The sequence below is a fragment of the Perca fluviatilis genome, chromosome 22, assembly GCF_010015445.1.
Source record: "Perca fluviatilis chromosome 22, GENO_Pfluv_1.0, whole genome shotgun sequence".
NCBI lineage: Eukaryota > Metazoa > Chordata > Actinopteri > Perciformes > Percidae > Perca > Perca fluviatilis.
In genome coordinates this window covers 30895220-30917641 of record NC_053133.1, presented here as the reverse complement: position 1 = coordinate 30917641, position 22422 = coordinate 30895220, and the positions used below count along the sequence as shown (strand labels likewise).

Below are 22422 nucleotides of genomic sequence, written 5' to 3'. Positions count from 1 at the left end.
TATTTACTCTTTTAATATCAAATACAAATCTCCCTTTGGACATGAATATTAACAGTGTGGAGCTGTTTATAAAGCTGTTGGCCGTGTGTGGGTGTGTTTGAGTGCATGCATGTGTAAGTGTGTGTGCATGTGTGATTGTGTGCGAGTGTGTGTGCGTGTGTTACCTGTCACACTGCTGACACTGCAGGATGAGGTCGTCCTGCGAGTACTGTCTCTGACAGAGAGGACAGTGGCTCAGACTGGCACACGGTCCACAGCGACTGTAGTTATTCTGCCAATCACAGCGCAGCCCGGGGGAGGCGGAGCCACACTGGACACACCACACACACCTGAAAACAAGACACACACACACACACACACACACACACACACACACACACACAGTCAGAAAGGAGGACCCACACATGCTGTTGCTATTGTGTCCACAAAAGGAGCAAGGACAATAAAGATTTCTTGTGATTTCATGTCTTCTATGTAGATTTAAACTTTGGATCTTCTGGCTTTAACGAGGTCTCATCCTCTAACAGATGTCGTGTTGAGATGTACGGGATTCCTAGAAAACGTGATGATTTGAATATACAAAAAGTTTTGAACAATACAGGAGAATAATACTTTCCTTTACATAAACAGTAGAGATGCACCGATAGAGCGGCTGGTGACCAGAATTAACCGGTTTCCACGTGCTCAGCCATGACCGGCAGGTCAGTCTGACATATGGCGATTTCATGCCAGTCAACGTTAAAATTAACTGACAACAGAAGTTCTACGAGTTACAGTTCTCAAGGACGCACGCACACTAGGGATGGGCGATATATCGATATAAAAAATATATCGATATATTTTTAAATGAGATATGGAATTAGACCATATCGCATATATCGATATAGCTCAAATGTGATCCTTGCTCCAAGCAAGCTGCTGACTCCTTTTGGATTGGCCTCTTTTATTTTATAGGCTTTTTATTTAAGATATTTTTTAATGTAAATGTGCACCTTATGGAGCTTTGATTTTAAAAAAGGTACTCCTGTTATACAGTATTTATGTTTACATTTTATTGTTATTTGAACAGCTGAGCATTTAATCATGAACCAGGTGAAGAAACCGGTTTATTATTTATTTGATTTTGCAACTGTTTCTATGAAACTACTTGTGACATGTCATATTTGATTTTGGCTTTGACTGAACATTTGCTCTCACTTTGCGGAAAAAAATATCGGGATATATATCGTATATCGATATTCAGCCAAAATATATCGGGATATGACTTTTGGTCCATATCGCCCAGCCCTAACGCACACACGCACGCCACAGCACGCACGCCACAGCACGCACGCCACAGCACGGACGCCACAGCACGGACGCCACAGCAGGGACGCCACAGCACAGACGCCACAGCACAGACGCCACAGCACAGACGCCACAGCACAGACGCCACAGCACAGACGCCACAGCACAGACGCCACAGCACAGACGCCACAGCACGGACGCCACAGCACGGACGCCACAGCACGGACGCCACAGCACGCTCTCTTTGTCCTTTCTCTCAACTTTTCCGCTGTGTGTCGCACATGTAGGAACCTGGTGAGTTAACCTGCAACATGTCAGCTGTTTGGACATTCTTCAGCGTGTGGTCAGAAGAGAACAAGTTTACAATATGAAGACCTGCAGGGAGACAGCAGGGCGTGGAGGGACCACACCAAGAACCAGAATCACATCTCTCTGTAGTGGGATATTAGATGTGAGAAGAAGGAAATGGTTCTAACGTTGCTCTCTAGATGTGTGTGGATGTCCCACACCAGGAGTCATTTATATAGTTGTATTCTATAGTGATCCATTATCTGTTCAACACATGTTCTATTAAAGAAAAGATAGAAAATACATATTTGTGTGTGCTGTAAAGTTAGAATAAATTAAATCTGAATCGGCTAAAATCAGTATCGGCTGGCCTAACTCAAAGAAAATCTGAAATCTGCCGAGAAAGTTGTCATCGGTGCATCTCTAATAAATAACAGACAATTAAATTGTTGCATATAAATTCCCCAGAGAGCAGGAGTCAGTGATCTACACAGAAGTCTGAGATTGAGAGAGTGGGGGAGGAGCGGGGGAGGGAATGATTTGGGAGTCATGTGACTGACAGGTTGACCCACCACTTGCACTTCCAGGCTCCTTTGGGGACAGTGTGAAGGGGCGGGTCCAGGCAGTAGGTGTGGTAGCTGATGTCACAGTCGTCGCATAGCAACAGTCGCCCGGGGTCGCTGGCCTCGCCACACGCCTCGCACACCGTGCACTCCAGACACCGCCAGCCTTTGGTCAGGACCACGCGCGTGATCTGGAGACAGTAATCTGATTACACTGAGAGTCACAGCATGTAGGACCAGCACCATAATGGCTGTCGTTATGGTCAGTCGTTATATGGGTATTGGTCGTAGCATTAACGTTTAATACCGGTATTAGCGATGGCATTAAAGATTAACCTGGTTTGTTTGTTTGTTGGTGACGGTGCGTGCGTGCGGTGTATCAATGCATCGTGGCCGTATCGCAGTGGATTAACGTCCCGTGCGTTAATACTGATGACGCGATTCGCATTATACAGTCGCGTTAGCGTGTGTGGATTATTGGTGGTGATCGTTACATTATGCCAATGACCGTTAGCGTTATCGTGCAGCTGCGTTAATGCGGTATGGCCTGCGTTAAGGTTAATGGTGACGGCTGTGCTTTAATACCGGTATTGCCTATACGGTGGCCGTGGCGTTAGCGTTATGGTGGTATGCAGCGTGCGTGCGTGCGTGCTGATATACCGGTAGCGTGGCATTATGCTGTAGTGTGTTAGTTAGCGGGTGCGTGCGTGTACCGGTCTTAATGTGTTTGTTACGTATTGGCATTATGCAGTGACAATTTAGCGTGTTGCGTGTGTTAGCTGATGTTGTGTGTTGCGTCTCTAATGTGTCTGTCTGTCTGTCTGTCTCTAATGTGTCTGTCTGTCTGTAACGTGTCTGTGTGTCTGTCTGTCTCTAATGTGTCTGTCTGTATGTCTGTAATGTGTCTGTCTGTCCGTCTATATTGTGTCTGTCTGTCTGTAATGTGTCTGTCTGTCCGTCTATATTGTGTCTGTCTGTCTCTAAGGTGTCTGTGTGTGTGTGTCTGTCTGTCCGTCTATATTGTGTCTGTCTGTCTCTAAGGTGCCTGTCTGTCTGTGTGTGTGTACTGACCTTAAGGTTGACGCAGTAGGGATGGTAACACTGTCCACACTGAGAACAGGCCAACAGTCGGCCTTCAGCCCCCTGACCAAAACTGCCACACACCACACACATGTCCTACACACACACACACAAACACCACACACACACACACACACACACACACACACACACACACACACACACACACACACACACACACACACACACACACACACACACACACACACACACACACACACACACACACACACACACACACACACACACTTATTTTCCGGGATATGAAGCACTTGAAGACATAAAATAAAGACATGCTTGCTAGGTAACTAGGACTACAGTTGAAAATTAACCGTCTGGCTGACACTGGCGCATTTACAGAAATGTTGATTAATGTGCATTGTCCTCATCAAATAAATAAACATAAAAAAAATAAATCTTGAAGATAGTCCAGGAAATGACATCACAAGAAGTCAAAATACAAACGTAGTCACTGGAGTCCCATTTCTTTAATGTCAGAGTTTGAAGGGTTAAAGAAGTGTGGTTTTGTGAGGAAACGTAGGTCCAGGTCTGACAGTGAGAGTAGAAGTGAGGGATTCTGAAAGGGACCCAGGTGACCCAGGGTACCCAGGTGAGTGAAGGTGAGAGGGTACCTGTTTGAGGGTGAAGCTGTCTGAGGTGACCCAGGTCACCCAGGGTACCCAGGTGAGTGTATGGGACAGGGTACCTGTTTGAGGGTGAAGCTGTCTGAGGTGACCCAGGGTACCCAGGTGAGTGTATGGGACAGGGTACCTGTCTAAGGGTGAAGCAGTCTGAGGTGACCCAGGTGACCCAGGGTACCCAGGTGAGTGTATGGGACAGGGTACCTGTCTGAGGGTGAAGCTGTCTGAGGTGACCCAGGTCACCCAGGGTACCCAGGTGAGTGTATGGGACAGGGTACCTGTTTGAGGGTGAAGCTGTCTGAGGTGACCCAGGGTACCCAGGGTACCCAGGTGAGTGTATGGGACAGGGTACCTGTTTGAGGGTGAAGCTGTCTGAGGTGACCCAGGGTACCCAGGGTACCCAGGTGAGTGTATGGGACAGGGTACCTGTTTGAGGGTGAAGCTGTCTGAGGTGACCCAGGGTACCCAGGGTACCCAGGTGAGTGTATGGGACAGGGTACCTGTTTGAGGGTGAAGCTGTCTGAGGTGACCCAGGGTACCCAGGGTACCCAGGGTACCCAGGTGAGTGTACGGGACAGGGTACCTGTTTGAGGGTGAAGCTGTCCGAGGTGGAGAACATCACCACGGTGTTGTGCATCGAGTTCTCCTCCTCCTCCTTGGGCTGGAACGGCTCCGCGTACACACCCTGACGGAGAGAAACGCTCATCAGTAACCAGGGCCACGCCCACCGCTGTTACCATGGGGATTTCACTGGGAGTGTATGTGGCTGTGTGTGTTTGTGTGTGTGAATGTGTGCGTGCATGCATGTGTGTGTGCGTGGCTTTGTGTGTGTGTGTCTATGTGTGTGTGTGCGTACATTGAGTGTGTGCATGGCTGTGTGTGCGTGTATGTCTGTGTGTGTACATATGTGTGTGCGTTTGTGTGCGTGCATGCATGTGTGTGTGTATGTGTGTGTCTATGTGTGTGCATGCGTGTGTGTGTGTGCGTCTGTGTGTGCGTGCGTGGCTGGGTATGTGCGTGCATGTGCGTGCGTCTGTGCGTGCATGTGCGTGCGTCTGTGCGTGTTCTTACTCCGGGGGACACAGGCAGACTGTCCTGAGTCTTGAGCCGGCTCCTTCCTCTGCCTCCTCTTCCTCCTCCCAGACCTCCTCCTCTGGACCTCCTCCTGCCTGGGAACCCTGAACCGCGACTCTGAGAGGGGACACAAAATCAGGGAGTAACGTCAAACCATGACGTCACCGCTTTAACGACGACTTACGGAAAGGGTTCCCCCACTGACCTGAAATATAACAACTTTCAAGGACTCCAAGGTTTATCTACGTATGTTTTTCTTCAACCTGGACCCTATTTTGCCATGTTTCTGTGTCTAATGCCAACAACAATCTCTGAAACTGTTCCAGTATTAAACAGGAAACAAGCTAAAAGTCCACTAAAAGTTCTGTTGTTGCTGCTGACAGAGTCCGATTATCATTCTAAGTGTCTGACAACATTATGGGATGGATCCCTACAGAGATAGACATTTTAGTTAAAGAGTAAGATCCTTTTAGTTTAACATGAAACAGCCCCGAAATCACCATCACCAAACTCCACCAGACTCCATGTAAATAATCAGGACTTTTAGCGTGTATAGAGCCAGCATATCTCCACCAGACTCCATGTAAATAATCAGGACTTTTAGCGTGTATAGAGCCAGCATATCTCCACATGTAAATGGGGGAATTAAGGGTTTATTTCAACCAAACCAGAGTGGTGATTGTTGGAACAGTGGAAAGATGAACCAAGACGGCTTTTGATAGTTTTATTTAGTTTCTGTCCACTTTGAATGAAATGTGTTTTACGATGATAAAAGTCCTGATTATTTACATGGAGCCTGGTGGGTGAGAGCCGACCTGATGTCTGAAGGACTCCAAACTTTCCCCACTTCCACAGAGGGTCACAGAGCGATAAACTGCCGTTAGCTCCAGCACACTGACAGTTGACGTGCGCTCGTTTTCTACACTGTCACATCCCAGATGAGCGGTGTGAGTGAACACAGAGTTAGTTAGTTTCAGCCCATAGAGATCAGAGTTAGAGTGTGCTTCTTTACCACTCTCATGCTCCAGAGGGGGGAGTCCGGAGGGCGGGGCTTAGGGCTGTCCCACCCTCCCTCCCCCATGGAATCCTGGGAGGACGAGGGGGGGCTCACCGCCCTGCGATTACTCCACCACGAACCCTGAGTTAGGGGGGGGGAGGAGGAAAAGGAGAGAGAAGGAGGAGGACAAAATGCAGTAACATAAATGCAACAGCCAAAAGTCCAACTTAAACAGAAAAAATAAATCAGGATAATAATGAGACAATGTTACCATGGAGACAACATGCAAATATTCATACACAAAACTAAACAGCTTCATGCCATGATCTCTGCATGTGTGTGTATGTCTGTAGGTCTGTGTGTGAGTGTGTGTGTGTGCATGTGTCTGTGTGTGTAACATGCTGAAGAGTAGTTAGAATGGATGCAGCGTCAGTGAATGATGGTGATAAAGAGTTTGTAGAGGAACACTAGTCTACTCTACAGATGACACACAGATAGACACACACAGACAGACAGACAGACAGACAGACAGACAGACAGACACTCTGAGGATGTAAGGGTTAGTTTGTCTGCTAGTTCGCAGTTTGACCTCTAATCAACACGGAGAAAAACTATGACTTAGTCTTAGTCTTAAGTCTTAATTAATCTACAGAAAAAAGCCATTTTTAGACTTCCTGTGTTCCAGTAAAGTGATGAAATAAACTTCATGTGTTTGGACTGTAACAGACCACATGATTATCCCACTGAACCAGAAACTATCAGCGGATTAATTAGTTAGGAAAATAATCACTAACCAACGTGTTTATAAAGTAACAGTGATCCAAAATATGAAAACTTTTGTTAATAATCTGAACTCGGCGGCGCCTGGGTAGCTCACCTGGTAGAGCGTGTGCCCATATACAGATAGGGCTGGGTACCGAACGTCGATACCTTTATGGCACCGAAAAAAATACTCCAATCCTACGAGTATCGAAAAATGATTTATCTTTCGGTGCCAAATGTCGGTTCCAAAAGCGTCTGAGCGCAAGCTTATCTTTCCTCTCTGCATATTGACACAGAGCAGAGCTCTGACCAACACACACACACACACACACACACACACACACACACACACACACACACACACACACACACACACACACACACACACACACACACACACACACACACACACACACACACACACACACGGAGTAAACTGTCTGTAGTTTTGTTGAAGTCACAGAGAGTCCGGTGTAGTTACAGTTTTTCAAAACTCCCCTCAGACAGCGTTAGCCTCTAGCTCCCCTAGCAGAGCGTGCGCCCCTAGTAGGCTGAGTCCTTTGCAGCGGTGCAGGTTCGAGTCCAACCTGCTGCTCTTTGCAGAGTGTCATCCCCTCTCTCTCTCTCTCCCCCCTTTCCTATCACTGTCACTATCGAATAAAGGGAAAAGCCCCCAAAATATAATCTTAAAAAAATATTTAAAACAAAAAAGATCTTTGTTTGGTACAGATTCTCGCAAAAAATCACACTATAATCATTTTCATTTTAATATTTTTCAATGAAAATGAGAATAATGAGACACAATTGCAATATCAGTCAAAATAATCGCAATTAGATATTTTAAATCATATTGTGCAGCCCTACTCAGGATGCTCACAAATATTTTCCACTAACTAGTGCTGACTACTGGAAAATTAGCACTAGTTACCACAGCCCCCCCCCTCCCCCCCCACAGGGTTCTCCAAGTTAAATTCAAGACTTTTAAAGGGGTGATAGAATGATTATATAGGGTATTTTACACTGTTCCTTAAGGTCTCCTTATGGGGTATGTAACATTGGTTGGGCTGAAAACTGCCCGAATGCTATTTTATTAGACCCTTAACTACCCTGTGAATATGGCTCTATTTGGAACAAGAGCTTTTCTTCCAAATATGGTATGCTCATGAATATTCAGAATGAGCTACGTGCTGATTGGTTTGAGCAAACTACATAGAAACACATGGGAGACTCGACAGCAGGCCTCACTGCAAAGTTATACATTGTTTGTTGGACTATTACGTTATTAAAATTCACTTCTGAGACTTTTTTAGGCGAGAAATCAACTATATAAAGCTCAAATATGGGACGTTTTACGAAAATTGATGACTTATTGCAAATTTGGTAAGACTGTGTGTCGGAGTTCAGCTGCCGGTGCTGCCTGTGTTGCTGCCTCGCTGCCCGGCCTGCCTTCCTCCACAGACCCCGGCCTGCAGCTCCCCTCTTCCTGCTAGCTAAATGGCCCGTGTGTGAGAGTGATAGCGCGGTCAGCGAGCTTGTTACACCAGCAATCTCTTACCACAGTTCCAGTTAATCTAGGCTGGCTGTCAGCATAACTAGAGTAGCTATATTTACAGTTTGAATTTTGTCACGCCACTTATACAACATATCTCTAAAGGTTTTATAAAGCTAACAACGGTGTCCGATTTCAAGTTAATGAATTTTTGTGAAGATTAGGGGTTTCGTTATCTATGACTGTCCCTTCATGCTAGCTATGTGTAGCTACAAATAACGGATAGTTAGCTTCATTTTCGGCATAAATAAAGTATATTTACAGTTTGAATTTCATCACGCCACTTATACATCTCCCTAAATGTCTTATAAAGCTAACAACGGTGTCCGATTTCAAGTTAATGACTTTTTGTGAACAGTGGGGGTTTCGTTAGCTATGACTGTCCCTTCAATCCTAGCTATGTGTAGCTACAAATCACGGATAGTTAGCTTCATTTTCCGCAAAATTTGTGTATATTTACAGTTTGAATTTCGTCACGCCACTTATACAACATCTCCCTAAAGGTCTTATAAAGCTAACAACGGTGTCCGATTTCAAGATAATGAATATTTGTGAATTTCAGAGGACTTCTAAGAGGAAGCTAGCTAGCTCTCATTGATAGAGCTCCATCCAGCCGCAGGCTCTATCAATGAGACTCAGGGACAAGCGGCGTTTATTTCCCCAATCGTTTGTTTAAATAACTCAACACATTATAATTACACACATTAAAAGATTAACTGGAACCTGTGGTAACAGATTGCTGGTGTAACAAGCTCGCTGACCGTGCTCTCACTCACACACACCGGGCATTTAGCTAGCAGGAAGAGGGGAGCTGCAGGCCCTGGAGGTCTGTCAGAGCACCAGCGTTTGGTAGTCCATTATCCAAAAAACGGTGACTCTGCGCGGGTATGGAGTGCTGTGGGCTGCCAGTCGTGACGGAGCTCCAAGTTCCTCAGAGCAGGCCGGGGTGTGTGAAGGAAGGCAGGTCGGGCGGCGAGGCAGCAACCCAGGCAGCACCGGCGCTGAACTCCGACACACAGTCGGACAAAATTTGCAATTAGCCATCCATTTTCGTAAAGCAGCCCATATTTGAGCCTTACATAGTTGATTTCTCGCATAAAAAAGTTTCAGAAGTGAATTTTTTAATGGAATAGCAGAGATCTGCGTGACCTAGCTAGATTCGGAAGACTACCTGATCTCAGGTCAGTTGTGTAGCCTATGTAAATGTTCTACCTGATCTCAGGTCAGTTGTGTAGCCTATGTAAATGTTCTACCTGATCAGGTGTGTAGCCTATGTAAATGTTGGGCGTGACCGTTCTCTTAATACACCCATGGGCTGACAAAGGTTCCGGTTTTTGGGAGGTTGACGTCAACTTCCAGCTTTGTTGGGATTCGCCCGTTTTCAGCGGCAGTTTCAAAATATGAGATTTTCATAGTAAAGGGGTGTCAGTGGGACTTTGAGCTTCTATGTATGTCCTATTTACCCACCGAACTGTCGTTATTCTACTATGACAGGGTAAAATCGGTTTTGCATTCTATCACCCCTTTAAAGAACTTTTTAACACCACCTAGAAAGAAATTGAATGCCATCTTCGCGGCCATATGATGGGACATCAGTGTGGATTTTCACTGATTAATGAAAATCTAACCACCAGTTCAACTGAAGTGGGACTGAAACCTGTAGTGTGATATATTTAATATATTGAAACCAGTAGTGTGATATATTTAATATATTGAAACCAGTAGTGTGATATATTTAATATATTGAAACCAGTAGTGTGATATATTTAATATATTGAAACCAGTAGTGTGATATATTTAATATATTGAAACCAGTAGTGTGATATATTTAATATATTAAAACCAGTAGTGTGATATATTTAATATATTAAAACCTGTAGTGTGATATATTTAATATATTAAAACCTGTAGTGGGATATATTTAATATATTAAAACCTGTAGTGGGATATATTTAATATATTAAAACCTGTAGTGGGATATATTTAATATATTAAAACCTGTAGTGGGATATATTTAATATATTAAAACCTGTAGTGGGATATATTTAATATATTGAAAGCAGTAGCGTGGGAGTACTTCCTACCTGTTTGATTCTGGCTCTGCCGGGGGAGAACTTCCTCTTGGAGATTGCGGGCTTTCCCATCCCAATTTTCGGGGTGAGGGGGAGCACAGTGACGGGGAGAGTCTGTGGCTGGAAAACAATATACAGGAAGAAGTCAGAGAAAATAACAGTGCTCTGGTTAATTAACACACTGTATGCTGTTTATGGTCTCATTTATTGATTATTATATAGTGCGTGGGGGGCGTGTTCATCGCAGTTTGAGCAGAAGTTATTAGTGCTGCTCCCTCTTAGTGGATTAGTCGAGTAATCGGTGGTTTTAGTCTTAGTCAACTTAGATGTCTTTAGTCCATTAGTCATGTCTGATGCTGTTTTCATACTGAATGACTTCTTTCCAAGAAACGTACGAGCTCATCTCTGGTAAACACAAGAATTAAAGTGGTGCTTTTGTGGAGAAACTCAGATTTACTCAGATCTGTCGATTAAATCAACTAATCAATTAGTCGATTCAAGTGAATGAGTGTTAGTCCACTAAGAAGTTCTTCAATCGGGCACAGCCCTAGAAGTGATAACATATTAGTTTGCGTCACCTGTTCACCTGTTGGATTTTGGGCTTTGACAGAGAGGGGTGGTTGGGTGGGTGGGGGGGGAGCCTGGGAGTGACACACTTTCTGTAGACCGACGCACTAACGCCCTCATTTCGACTCACAAAGTGACTTTACTTTTGGTAACTGCAGTAGTTGTATTTTACGTGTGGAGAAATAAGTCATTGCAATACAATCTGGAGCGTGTCCCAGTGTGTTGATGCATCTCTCCGTGTTCAGTCCCTCGCTGCAGCTCTTTGTTGGACCGCTTACAGACGCAACACGGTGTACTTCAGATACAGTATTAGGGGACCACTAAGGTCTATATAAAAGAGACTTCAGATACAGTATTAGGGGACCACTAAGGCCTATATAAAAGAGACTTCAGATACAGTATTAGGGGACCACTAAGGTCTATATAAAAGAGACTTCAGATACAGTATTAGGGGACCACTAAGGTCTATATAAAAGAGACTTCAGATACAGTATTAGGGGACCACTAAGGCCTATATAAAAGAGACTTCAGATACAGTATTAGGGGACCACTAAGGTCTATATAAAAGAGACTTCAGATACAGTATTAGGGGACCACTAAGGCCTATATAAAAGAGACTTCAGATACAGTATTAGAGGCCCCACTAAAAGAGACTTCAGATACAGTATTAGGGGACCACTAAGGTCTATATAAAAGAGACTTCAGATACAGTATTAGAGGACCACTAAGGTCTATATAAAAGAGACTTCAGATACAGTATTAGGGGACCACTAAGGTCTATATAAAAGAGACTTCAGATACAGTATTAGGGGACCACTAAGGTCTATATAAAAGAGACTTCAGATACAGTATTAGAGGACCACTAAGGTCTATATAAAAGAGACTTCAGATACAGTATTAGGGGACCACTAAGGCCTATATAAAAGAGACTTCAGATACAGTATTAGGGGACCACTAAGGTCTATATAAAAGAGACTTCAGATACAGTATTAGGGGACCACTAAGGTCTATATAAAAGAGACTTCAGATACAGTATTAGGGGACCACTAAGGCCTATATAAAAGAGACTTCAGATACAGTATTAGGGGACCACTAAGGCCTATATAAAAGAGACTTCAGATACAGTATTAGGGGACCACTAAGGCCTATATAAAAGAGACTTCAGATACAGTATTAGGGGACCACTAAGGCCTATATAAAAGAGACTTCAGATACAGTATTAGAGGACCACTAAGGTCTATATAAAAGCATCCAAAGAGCATCATGTCATGGGACCTTTAATGTTAAAAATAATCCGTACAGGGGCCAATGTTAAACCCTGGAGGAGAAACCAAGGAGGAGACCTCACAGTTGTCTCTTATGATTTACCTTAGAAAGGGGCGGAGACTCTCGGTACAGAGGCGAGGGCGGAGACAGCGGTGGTGGCGTGACGGGCGCTCTGGCGGGCGAAGTCTCGGGGGAGGCCTCGGTGGAGAAGGGAGACTGCCTCAGGCGGATGGAGAGGTCGTCCGAAGGCCGGGAGGAGCAGGGGGGGGTGGGCCTTAGAGCCCGACCCGCCCCCCGCCGGGAAAGGGGGGGCGGGCTGGGGGAGGAGAGCCGCAGCAGCGCCATCACCTCCATGTCTAAAGACGGGTCCAGTTCCAGCACGGGGCTCACCGGATCCTCCTGCTCCACATCTGATTGGTCCTCCTGCTCGCCGCCCTCCCTCGCCTCCTCTTCCTCTGCGTCCTGCTTGTCCCTCATTGGCTGTCGCTCAGCAACCAGCTCAGGAGCGGCTGTTGCTCTTGGCTCGGGCTCCTCCTCCCTGTCTGAAGGCTCAGCGTGTGATTGGTGCTCATCTTTGGTGGGTTCTTTTGCTTCAGCGACAAGTTCTTCTTCATCTTCCGCTGATGTCACACGACAGGAAAGAGGTTTGTCCTGTAGCTCCGCCTCCATCGTAGCAGCTTCACTTTGACAGGTAGCTTCCTGTTCCAGGGGGCGGGCCTCCAGAGAGGAAGAAGAAGGATCCTGCTGCTTTGCATCCTGCTTCTCCCTCATTGGCTGCGGCTCCTGCTGCCTCTCTGAAGGCTCAGCGTGTGATTGGTGCTCATGCTGGGTGGGTTCAAACTGTTCTTTTGCTGCAGCAACAGGTTCAGACTTTTCGGGTTGAAACTGCTCTTTTACTTCTGCGACCGGTTCGAATTGGCTTTGCGATTGGCTGTCGTCTTCTGCTGATGTCACATGACAGGAAAGGGGTTTGTCCTCTAGCCCCGCCTCTGTCGTAGCAGCTTCACTTTGACAGGTAGCTTCCTGTTCCAGGGGAGGAGAGGGAGGAGTGGAGGGGAGTAAGGCAGTCCTGAGAGGGGAGGCCTCCAGAGAGCCGGCTCTAGGAGGAGAGGGGAGGGGGGAGGAGGGCTGTAGGGGGGGTAAGGCAGAGTGTGGTGTGGTGGGCTGGGGGAGGGAGGAGCTGACTGTGGGAGGAAGAGGGAGGCAGCAGCAGAGTGAGGAGGAGACTGAGGGTCTTCATTCAGGACAGATCCTACAAGAGAGAGAAAGATTATTATTATTATTATTATTATTATTATTATTATTATATGTTAATTATTAAGGGACAGTAATGTACAGTATGTGTTTATCTTTATAAGTGGGAAAAAACATGTGCCTGCGTGCAGAGTGTGTGTGTGTGTGTGTGTGTGTGTGTGTGTGTGTGTGTGTGTGTGTGGTAGAGTGAGTGAGAGAGTGATGGTGATTATCTCCAGAGTGAGTAGAGACTCTAGAGCAGGGGGGTCAAACTCATTTTCCCAGAGGGCCACACTGGAAAAAGAGAATCCCACGAGGGCCAGACGTGGAGAGTTTATTGATGTGCTTTTGTTACCACGTCACTTTTTTTTAAACATTTTGGTAGCTTTTTTCCTCATTTTTGTTGCTTTTGTTCTGACTTTTTTGTGGCTTTCTCAGACATTTTTCACCTTTTTTGTAAATGTATTGCTTTTCTGACATTTTTGTACACTTTGTCACATTTTTGTTGACATGAAGCCCTACAAAAGTGTTCCTTAGCCATCGTAGAATTTAGTAACTCAAGCAAACGATACAGCTTAGGCGGGCCAAAATGTATTGTGAACCCAAATTAATATACGGGCCGGTTCTAAATCTGCAAGGGGTCGGATTTGGCCCGCGGGCCTTGAGTTTGACACATGTGCACTAGAGTCCTAGTGAGAGAACCAAAGTGTCTCCCCTGTTCTTTCTGACCACGGTGGGAAATGTGGAGCAGGAGTTACCCCTCTCCTTGATCTCACGTTGCTTATGGAGAAGGAGAACCAGGACATGAGTCTGGTTTCTGTGATGTGTAGTTATATTTTTTGAGAGGTGCCCGTCAGGCTACAGCGTAGGGGCGGTCCTAGGGTCCGTATCTACACGTACCTGCGTACTGTACGTACCCACGGCATCAATTTAACGCAAAAGCATAAATCAGCCTTTACAGTGGACAACTGCTCCCTACCTGAAGGGCAGTTTGAGCTGCCGTTCTGATCCTCCTCTTCCTCCTGGTCTTGCTCTCCTCCTCCCTCTGTCTCGGCAGGCTCCTCTTCCTCCAGACTCTCCTCTGCTCTCTGATGTGAAATCTCCTCCTCTTCCTCCTGGTCTTGTTCTCTAGCAGGCTCCTCTTCCTCCAGACTCTCCTCTGCTCTCTGATGTGAAATCTCCTCCTGCTCTTTCTGGTCTTGCTCTCTAGCAGGCTCCTCTTCCTCCAGACTCTCCTCTGCTCTCTGATGTGAAATCTCCTCCTCTTCCTCCTGGTCTTGTTCTCTAGCAGGCTCCTCTTCCTCCAGACTCTCCTCTGCTCTCTGATGTGAAATCTCCTCCTGCTCTTTCTGGTCTTGTTCTCTAGCAGGCTCCTCTTCCTCCAGACTCTCCTCTGCTCTCTGATGTGAAATCTCCTCCTCTTCCTCCTGGTCTTGTTCTCTAGCAGGCTCCTCTTCCTCCAGACTCTCCTCTGCTCTCTGATGTGAAATCTCCTCCTGCTCTTTCTGGTCTTGTTCTCTAGCAGGCTCCTCTTCCTCCAGACTCTCCTCTGCTCTCTGGAGTGTAATCTCCTCCTCTTCCTCCTGGTCTTGTTCTCTAGCAGGCTCCTCTTCCTCTAGACTCTCCTCTGCTCTCTGGTGTGAAATCTCCTCCTGCTCTTTCTGCCCTTGTTCTCTAGCAGGCTCCTCTTCCTCCAGACTCTCCTCTGCTCTCTGGTGTGGGTCATCCACCTCCTCCTCCTCCTCCTGCTGTGAAACTTCTCTTTGCACCTCCTCCACCTCTTGAGTTTTCTCTTCCTGCTTCTCGGCCATGCTGACATCTGGAGGAAGACGATCAAATATAATCAGAATCTCTGCCTCGCAGCCGTTTGCCTCCATCAACCAGTCAGGTTGCGGTTTACATCACGTCTGTCCAGACTCATATTATATCTGTCGTGAAGACTTTAAAGCAATTTATTAAAAGGTATTAAGTGTGTTTTTTGGCATAATCTTCTACAAAGATTAATGGATTGGTTGTCAACTATTAAATTAATCGCCAACTATTTTGAGTCATTTTTTTAAATAAAAAAACAGTGAAACTTGTGTGACGTTGGCTTGTTAGTTGCTAGTGTCTTCTCTCCTCTGTGACAGTAAACTGAAGATCTTTGAGCTGTGGACTAAACAAGACATTTGAGGACGACTTCTTGGGCTTTGGGAAACACTGATCCAAATTTTTCACCTTTTGTTGACATTTTAGAGACCCAACAACTAATCCACTCATCCAGAAAATAATCATACATAAATCAATGATGACAATAATTTGTAGTTGTAGAAATAAATGTGAAAGTCTCGTGATACTCACCCTCAGCAACTGCAGACTCCTTCTCTGTTGTGTGTTGCTGGGGGCTGGAAACAGAGCAGCTAGGACTGGCGTCAGGCTGAACCGGGCTAACAGGACCAGGACTAGGACTGGTTTCAGACTGCACATGGGTAGCAAGGACAGGGCTAACAGCATCTGCAGTGTGGCTGCTAGCCTCACACCTCATAGGGCTCCCAGGTCCAGGACTGGGACTAGTATTTGGCCGCAGAGGGCTGGCAAGACTAGAGTTAACTTGTGTATCACCTGGGTTGTGAACAGGACTAGCAAGTGGGCTACTGTAAACAGAGCTAGCTTTTGAGGGGGCAGAGGGTGTGGGACTAGCAGGCATTTCACTGATGTGGTCAGTGCTAGGCATTGCACTGGTATCCTGAGTGGGACTAGAAGGGACAGGGCTAGCCAGAGTGGAAGAAGCACCAACAGAGGGGGCTGGGGTTCGATGCAAGGGGCTTTCCGAGGCAATGCTCCGTTGGCTTTCAGCAGCAGATCTGTCGGGGGTCGAGAGAGGACTAGCTGGGGACTGGCTAACCTGGCTTGGACTGGCCTGGTTGGGACTACGCGCGTGTGAGTCATTAGTAGGTGCTGGGCTCGTCTGCTGAATACTGTCTGGAGGTTTAACAAGTCCAGAATCAAGGTGAAGCACAGCAGGAAGAACAGAGCTCTGGATTATGTCCACATCAAGATTTGAGCTAGCCAGAGTGGGGCTCAGCTGTGCCGCAGTGTCCTGAGCAGGGCTACCTGTGGGGCTACGATACGTTTCACTGGACTGAGCTGGACTGTGAGGTGGGCTAACACAAGTGGCAGCAGCATGTGCAGGGCTGCTGTATGTCGTGCTCGCTATTGAGGGAGCCTGTCTTTGGGCTGGGCCTGAGTGGGGACTGCTAGAGGCGCTTTGTATGTGAAAAGGACTAGCTTGACCAGCAGGACTAGACCTAGGTGGACTGTGTCTGACGGTAACATCAGTTATGCTAGCAGAGTGAGAACTTGTCTGGCCACTATGGCTCAGACTGTGGCTAACAGAGCTACTCTCTGGGCTACTACCACTCAGCATACAGTGTGGAGGACTTAAGCTAGTTTGCAGGGGGCTTGTCTGATCTGGAGAAGTCTGAGGAGGACTGCAGGTAGTTTGGACATGTGAGGGATCTGACTGACCAGGATGTGTGGGACTTAGGCTTGCCTGAGTCTGTGCAAGCTCTGGAAAACTACAAACAGAGGGACTGGCTCTGTCTTGAACATGCATGGAGCCCATCTGACTGTACCCGTTAGCTTCTGCGTGAGCAGGGCTACCATGAACTTTACTGTCCGAATTGGAGTTTGGATGTCTTGGACTTGTTTCTGACTGAATAAAATGACTCGGGTGGTCGACATGTACCTCCATGTCCTCATCCTGACAGGAAATGGATCCAGCCAGAACTTCTGAAGGGCTAGCTGGTTGTGTTGAGGGGCCAATTTCTGCAGCTATATGGCTAGTATCCACTGGTATAGTGCTAGCACAGGCCTGAATAGAGCTGGCAGGGCTTGTAGACATGTGACTGGTATGTTTGGAGCTAGCACTAGCTGAGATATTTTGGATATGTGTGGAGCTGGCTTTACCTTCAGTAGCTTCTGTGCAGCATGGTGGGCTGTCACAAGAAGGACTCGGACAAATGGAGATAGCTGAGGGAGGATTTACCTCCGTTTCATCAGCACGAGGTGAGCAAGTTAGGCTACTGTGTTCCACTGAAGGGCTAACGTGAACAAGGCTTTCTGGTGTCGGCATGGAAGGACTGTGATGGGGGCTAGAAAAGTTTGGGTTACTCTGGATAGGGACACACTGGTTAGCAAGTTTTCCATCTGTGCCATTGCTATCAGGAGGCATTGTGGATAGATCAGATGTCGGGCTACTTTCCAGTGTTTGGTCATCAAGGTTAGGACTCAGCTGCATTGGGCTATGTTCCAAAGACTTCAGCTCTATGGTACTGGTTTGGGTGCATTCATTTGTGACTCTTGAATGTTTAGCAAGCTGAGAAGGAAGTATGCTAAGCTGTAAAGGCTGCGTAGATTGGGCCTGTGATGGGCTAGCAGGCTGTGACAGACTACACTGTGTGGCTCTGAGTGGGGAAGGTGATGGGCTACATGGAGCTGAGCTGGGCCTCAGTGAGGCGTGTTTTCTTGCTGTCTGGGTAGACCTATAGCAGACTGGTGAAAGGCCCTGGTCCAGTGTAGAAATGTGCTGTCCAGGCCCACATTGCAGCTCAGCAGGGCTCTCATGGTCCAGTGTACGTTCAGCATCCCGTGTGTGATTCTCTCGAGGTGATGTGCCAACTTGTGCAGGACTATGTGACGTAGAACTGTGTCGTCTTCGTGGGGAAGTCTGTTGAGGCGGTGTGATGACGATGATGTTGGTGGGACTACATGGTCTATCTAGCTGTGTCTGTGTAGTTTCGTCCTGCACAGGACTGTGTGGTGGAGGGCTTTGCTCCGGCTCTGCAGGCCCTGGCTGAACCCGGGTAGGACTAAGCCCTGCTTCGGTCAGTGTGTGTGGTGGAGGACTGTGCAGAGAATGCTCATGTCCACAAGACATGGGACTACCCTCCGTTGGACTCTGTGGAGATTCTGTGGCCAAAAGGTGATCCTCTGTGGAATTCTGGGTAAAGCTAGAAGAGGGGTTACTGAGCAGACAAGGAGTATGCTGAGCCTGCAAGGAAGTCAGATGGGGAGGGCTTTGTTGAAGCTCCACTGGACTAACTTCAGATGAGGTGTGGGTTCCCTGGAGTTTTGTAGCTTTAGGGTTAAATGATGCAGAGCTTTCCCAGAGCTCTGTTGGACCAGAGGAAAAGGTTGAAAGACTTTCCTGGAGCTCTGATGGTTCAGGATGGGATGGCGCCGGACTTTGTTGGGGCTCTTTGGGATCAGGATGGGATAGGGCAGGACTTTGTTGGCGCTCCGACTGTTCTAGATGGGATGGCGCCGGACTTAGTTGGAGCTCTGTGGGATCAGGGTGAGTTTGGGAAGGGCTTTGCCGGAGCTTCTTTTGATTAGAATGAGATAGCGTAGGGCTTTGTTGGAGCTCTGTGGAATCAAGATGAGATTGCTCTGAATTTTGTTCATGCTCTGTGGAATCAGGTTGGGATGGAGCAGGACTTTGTGGGAGCTCTGTAGGATCAGATTGAGAAGGACTAGGACCTTGTTGGAGCTCTCCAAGTTCAGGGTGAGATGGAGCAGGACTTTGCTGGAGCTCTGTAGGATCAGATTGAGAAGGACAAAGACTTTGTTGGAGCTCTCCAAGTTCAGGGTGAGATGGAGCCGGACTTTGTTGGAGCTCTCCAAGTTCAGGGTGAGATGGAGCAGGACTTTGCTGGAGCTCTGTTGGTTCAGGGTGCGATGGAGCAGGACTTTGTTGGAGCTCTGTTGGTTCAGGGTGAGTTGGAGCAGGACTTTGTTGGAGCTCTGTTGGTTCAGGGTGAGTTGGAGCAGGACTTTGCTGAAGCCCTGTTGGTTCAGGGTGAGATGGAGCAGGACTTTGTTGGAGCTCCGATGGTTCAGGTTGAGATGGCTCTGAATTTTGTTCACGCTCTGTGGAATCAGGTTGAGATGCTGTGGGACTTTGTGGGAGCTCTATTTGATTAGAATTAGATTGTGTGGGAATTGGTTGGAGCTCTGTGGGTTTAGGGTCAGATGGCTCTGGACTTTGTTGGAGCTCTGTGGAATCAGGGTGAGTTTGCTCTAGATTTTGTTCAAGCTCTGTTGGTTCAGGGTGAGATAGAGCAGGACAATGCTGAAATTCTGATGGATCAGATGGGGTTGGCTCAGGACTTTGTTGGGGCTTTGATGGATTAAGGTGAGATGGTGAAGGACTTTCCCGAAGCTCTGCAGGATCAGGATGGGATGGTGAAGGACTTTGTTGTAGCTCTGTGGGATCAGGTTGGGATGGTGAAGGAATTTGTTGGAGCTCTGTGGGATCAGGTTGGGATGGTAAAGGACTTTGTTGTAGCTCTGTGGGATCAGGTTGGGATGGTAAAGGACTTTGTTGTAGCTTTGTGGGATCAGGTTGGGATGGTGAAGGAATTTGTTGGAGCTCTGTGGGATCAGGTTGGGATGGTAAAGAACTTTGTTGTAGCTCTGTGGGATCAGGTTGGGATGGTGAAGGACTTTGTTGGAGCTCTGTGGGATCATGTTGGGATGGTGAAGGACTTTGTTGGAGCTCTGTGGGATCAGGTTGGGATGGTAAAGGACTTTGTTGTAGCTCTGTGGGATCAGGTTGGGATGGTGAAGGACTTTGTTGGAGCTCTGTGGGATCATGTTGGGATGGTGAAGGACTTTGTTGGAGCTCTGTGGGATCAGGTTGGGATGGTGAAGGACTTTGTTGTAGCTCTGTGGGATCAGGATGGGATGGTGAAGGAATTTGTTGGAGCTCTGTGGGATCAGGTTGGGATGGTAAAGGACTTTGTTGGAGCTCTGTGGGATCAGGATGGGATGGTGAAGGAATTTGTTGGAGCTCTGTGGGATCAGGTTGGGATGGTGAAGGACTTTGTTGGAGCTCTGTGGGATCAGGTTGGGATGGGGAAGGAATTTGTTGTAGCTCTGTGGGATCAGGTTGGGATGGCGCCAGACTTTGTTGGAGCTCTGTGGGATCAGGTTGGGATGGTGAAGGACTTTGTTGTTGTAGCTCTGTGGGATCAGGGTGGGATGGTGAAGGACTTTGTTGGAGCTCTGTGAGATCAGGGTGGGATGGTGAAGGACTTTGTTGGAGCTCTGTGAGATCAGGTTGGGATGGTGAAGGACTTTGTTGGAGCTCTGTGGGATCATGTTGGGATGGTGAAGGACTTTGTTGGAGCTCTGTGGGATCAGGTTGGGATGGTGAAGGACTTTGTTGGAGCTCTGTGGGATCAGGTTGGGATGGTGAAGGACTTTGTTGGAGCTCTGTGGGATCAGGTTGGGATGGTGAAGGATTTTGTTGGAGCTCTGTGAGATCAGGTTGGGATGGTGCAGGACTTAGTTGGAGCTCTGTGAGATCAGGTTGGGATGGTGCAGGACTTTGTTGGAGCTCTGTGGGATCAGGATGGGATGGTGAAGGACTTTGTTGTAGCTCGGTGGAATCAAGATGAGATGGCGCCGGACTTTGTTGGAGCTCTGTGGGATCAGGTTTGGATGACGTAAGACTTGTTTGCGATAGTGTACAGATGGTCTGTGTAGGACTCTGTGGTGGATCTGAGCAGATGAGCTGGACTGAGCTATGAGTGGTAGGACTGATGGGTGGAGCCTCTGTGTGACTTGGAATTGGCAGCTGTGAAATGCTAATGGGAAGTGCCTGTGTGGGACTGAGCGGCAGGGACAGGGTAGGACTGTGAGCAATCAAAGTTTGTGGGATTGGCTCCTCCTCCTGAGGCCTGCAGGTGGAGCAGACATAATCTTCAGACCCTGCCCTGCCCTCCCCAGCCTGGACAATACACTCTGTATGGACACACCTGGAACACAACATAATGTTTGCTAAATTAATTAATTATAATACTTTTTTAATCATTCTAAAGAAAGTTTCACATGCAGGTAAACACAGACTAGTCTTTTATGAAAACCACAAGAATGTGGAAGTGTGCCGACACGTGTCAAAGAACCAGGATGTGCAACAATCCTATTTCCCCCGGCTAACGTATTACAAGATGGAGCATGAATATGGAGCGTCTACCCCAGTTCATGCAAACGCAAAGGTAAAATTTCAGCCAATAGGAATACTTGGAATTGATGGTGTTGTTAAATATTCATGAAAAAGGACAAGTTTGTGAACGGGCAATACAGATTTTGATAATGAACAACTAATCACGTTACACACTTTAAAAATGTTTTTATCAGACTATCAGAGTATGGGATGTTGAAATAAGCTCCGGAAAAGTGTAAAAAAAAAAAAAAGGAAAAAACACGACAAAACGTTGGGAAAAGCAACGAAAAAGATGGAAAAACAAGCCTCAAAAACTTCGGAAAAAGCACAAACATTTTTAAAAAGCACCCAAAACATTGAAAAATAACAAAAACGTCAGAAAAAGCTTTAATAATGTTGAAAAAAAGTGACCAAAACGTTGAAAAACAACACCACAAAAACGTCAAATAAAAAAGCGACTAAAACATTGAGATGGGGACAACAGAAGTGTTTTTTTCAGGGTTGACTGGGGCAGCAGTGACTCCTATATGTCTCCCTTTTAGAGGCTCGGAATCACTGCAAGTCTTAAGGCTTAAATGCAGCAGGATGTAGCCTAAAACGGCCAGTAAAAGTCCCATGAAGTATTTCCAGCCCAGGGCTTTTAATGTGAAGTAGCTATGGAGGAAGTGGTAACTTTGCAAAATAAACACTAGATTGATTGTGTTTGTGTGAGTATACCTAAAGCAGCGGGTACAGGTCAGATAGCCCTGTGGTGTGTAGAGGTCGGGGGCACGGTCACAGAGAGGGCAGGGCAGGGCCGGGTCACATGACTCACACAGAAACTGGTGATTGGCCCACTGGCCTGATGACCTCACACCACAGCGGCGGCAGATTCTGCAGTTCTGGAAGAGAGAGAGAGGTTTAGAAATCACACACACACTTTATATATATATATATATATATATATATATATATATATATATATATATATATATATATATATATATATATATATATATATATATATAAACAGGTTTGTCCAAAGTTCAAAGAGTGTGTGTGTGTGTGTGTGTG

The 22422-nt window shown here is 46.7% G+C and overlaps 2 protein-coding genes across 2 annotated transcripts in view; both read right to left on the bottom strand.

The window, feature by feature from the left end:
* The window catches only part of LOC120552637 (NACHT, LRR and PYD domains-containing protein 14-like), a 303082-nt gene that overhangs the window by 147159 nt on the left and 133501 nt on the right, over window positions 1-22422 (bottom strand).
* The window catches only part of kmt2ca (lysine (K)-specific methyltransferase 2Ca), a 120969-nt gene that overhangs the window by 79748 nt on the left and 18799 nt on the right, over window positions 1-22422 (bottom strand). The window contains 12 exon segments of the mRNA XM_039789913.1: window positions 165-329; window positions 2148-2329; window positions 3210-3314; window positions 4443-4544; window positions 4931-5050; window positions 5946-6071; window positions 10326-10433; window positions 12249-13121; window positions 13124-13398; window positions 14359-15198; window positions 15720-21181; window positions 22087-22250. Coding sequence (XP_039645847.1) covers window positions 165-329; window positions 2148-2329; window positions 3210-3314; window positions 4443-4544; window positions 4931-5050; window positions 5946-6071; window positions 10326-10433; window positions 12249-13121; window positions 13124-13398; window positions 14359-15198; window positions 15720-21181; window positions 22087-22250 — 8522 coding nt within the window.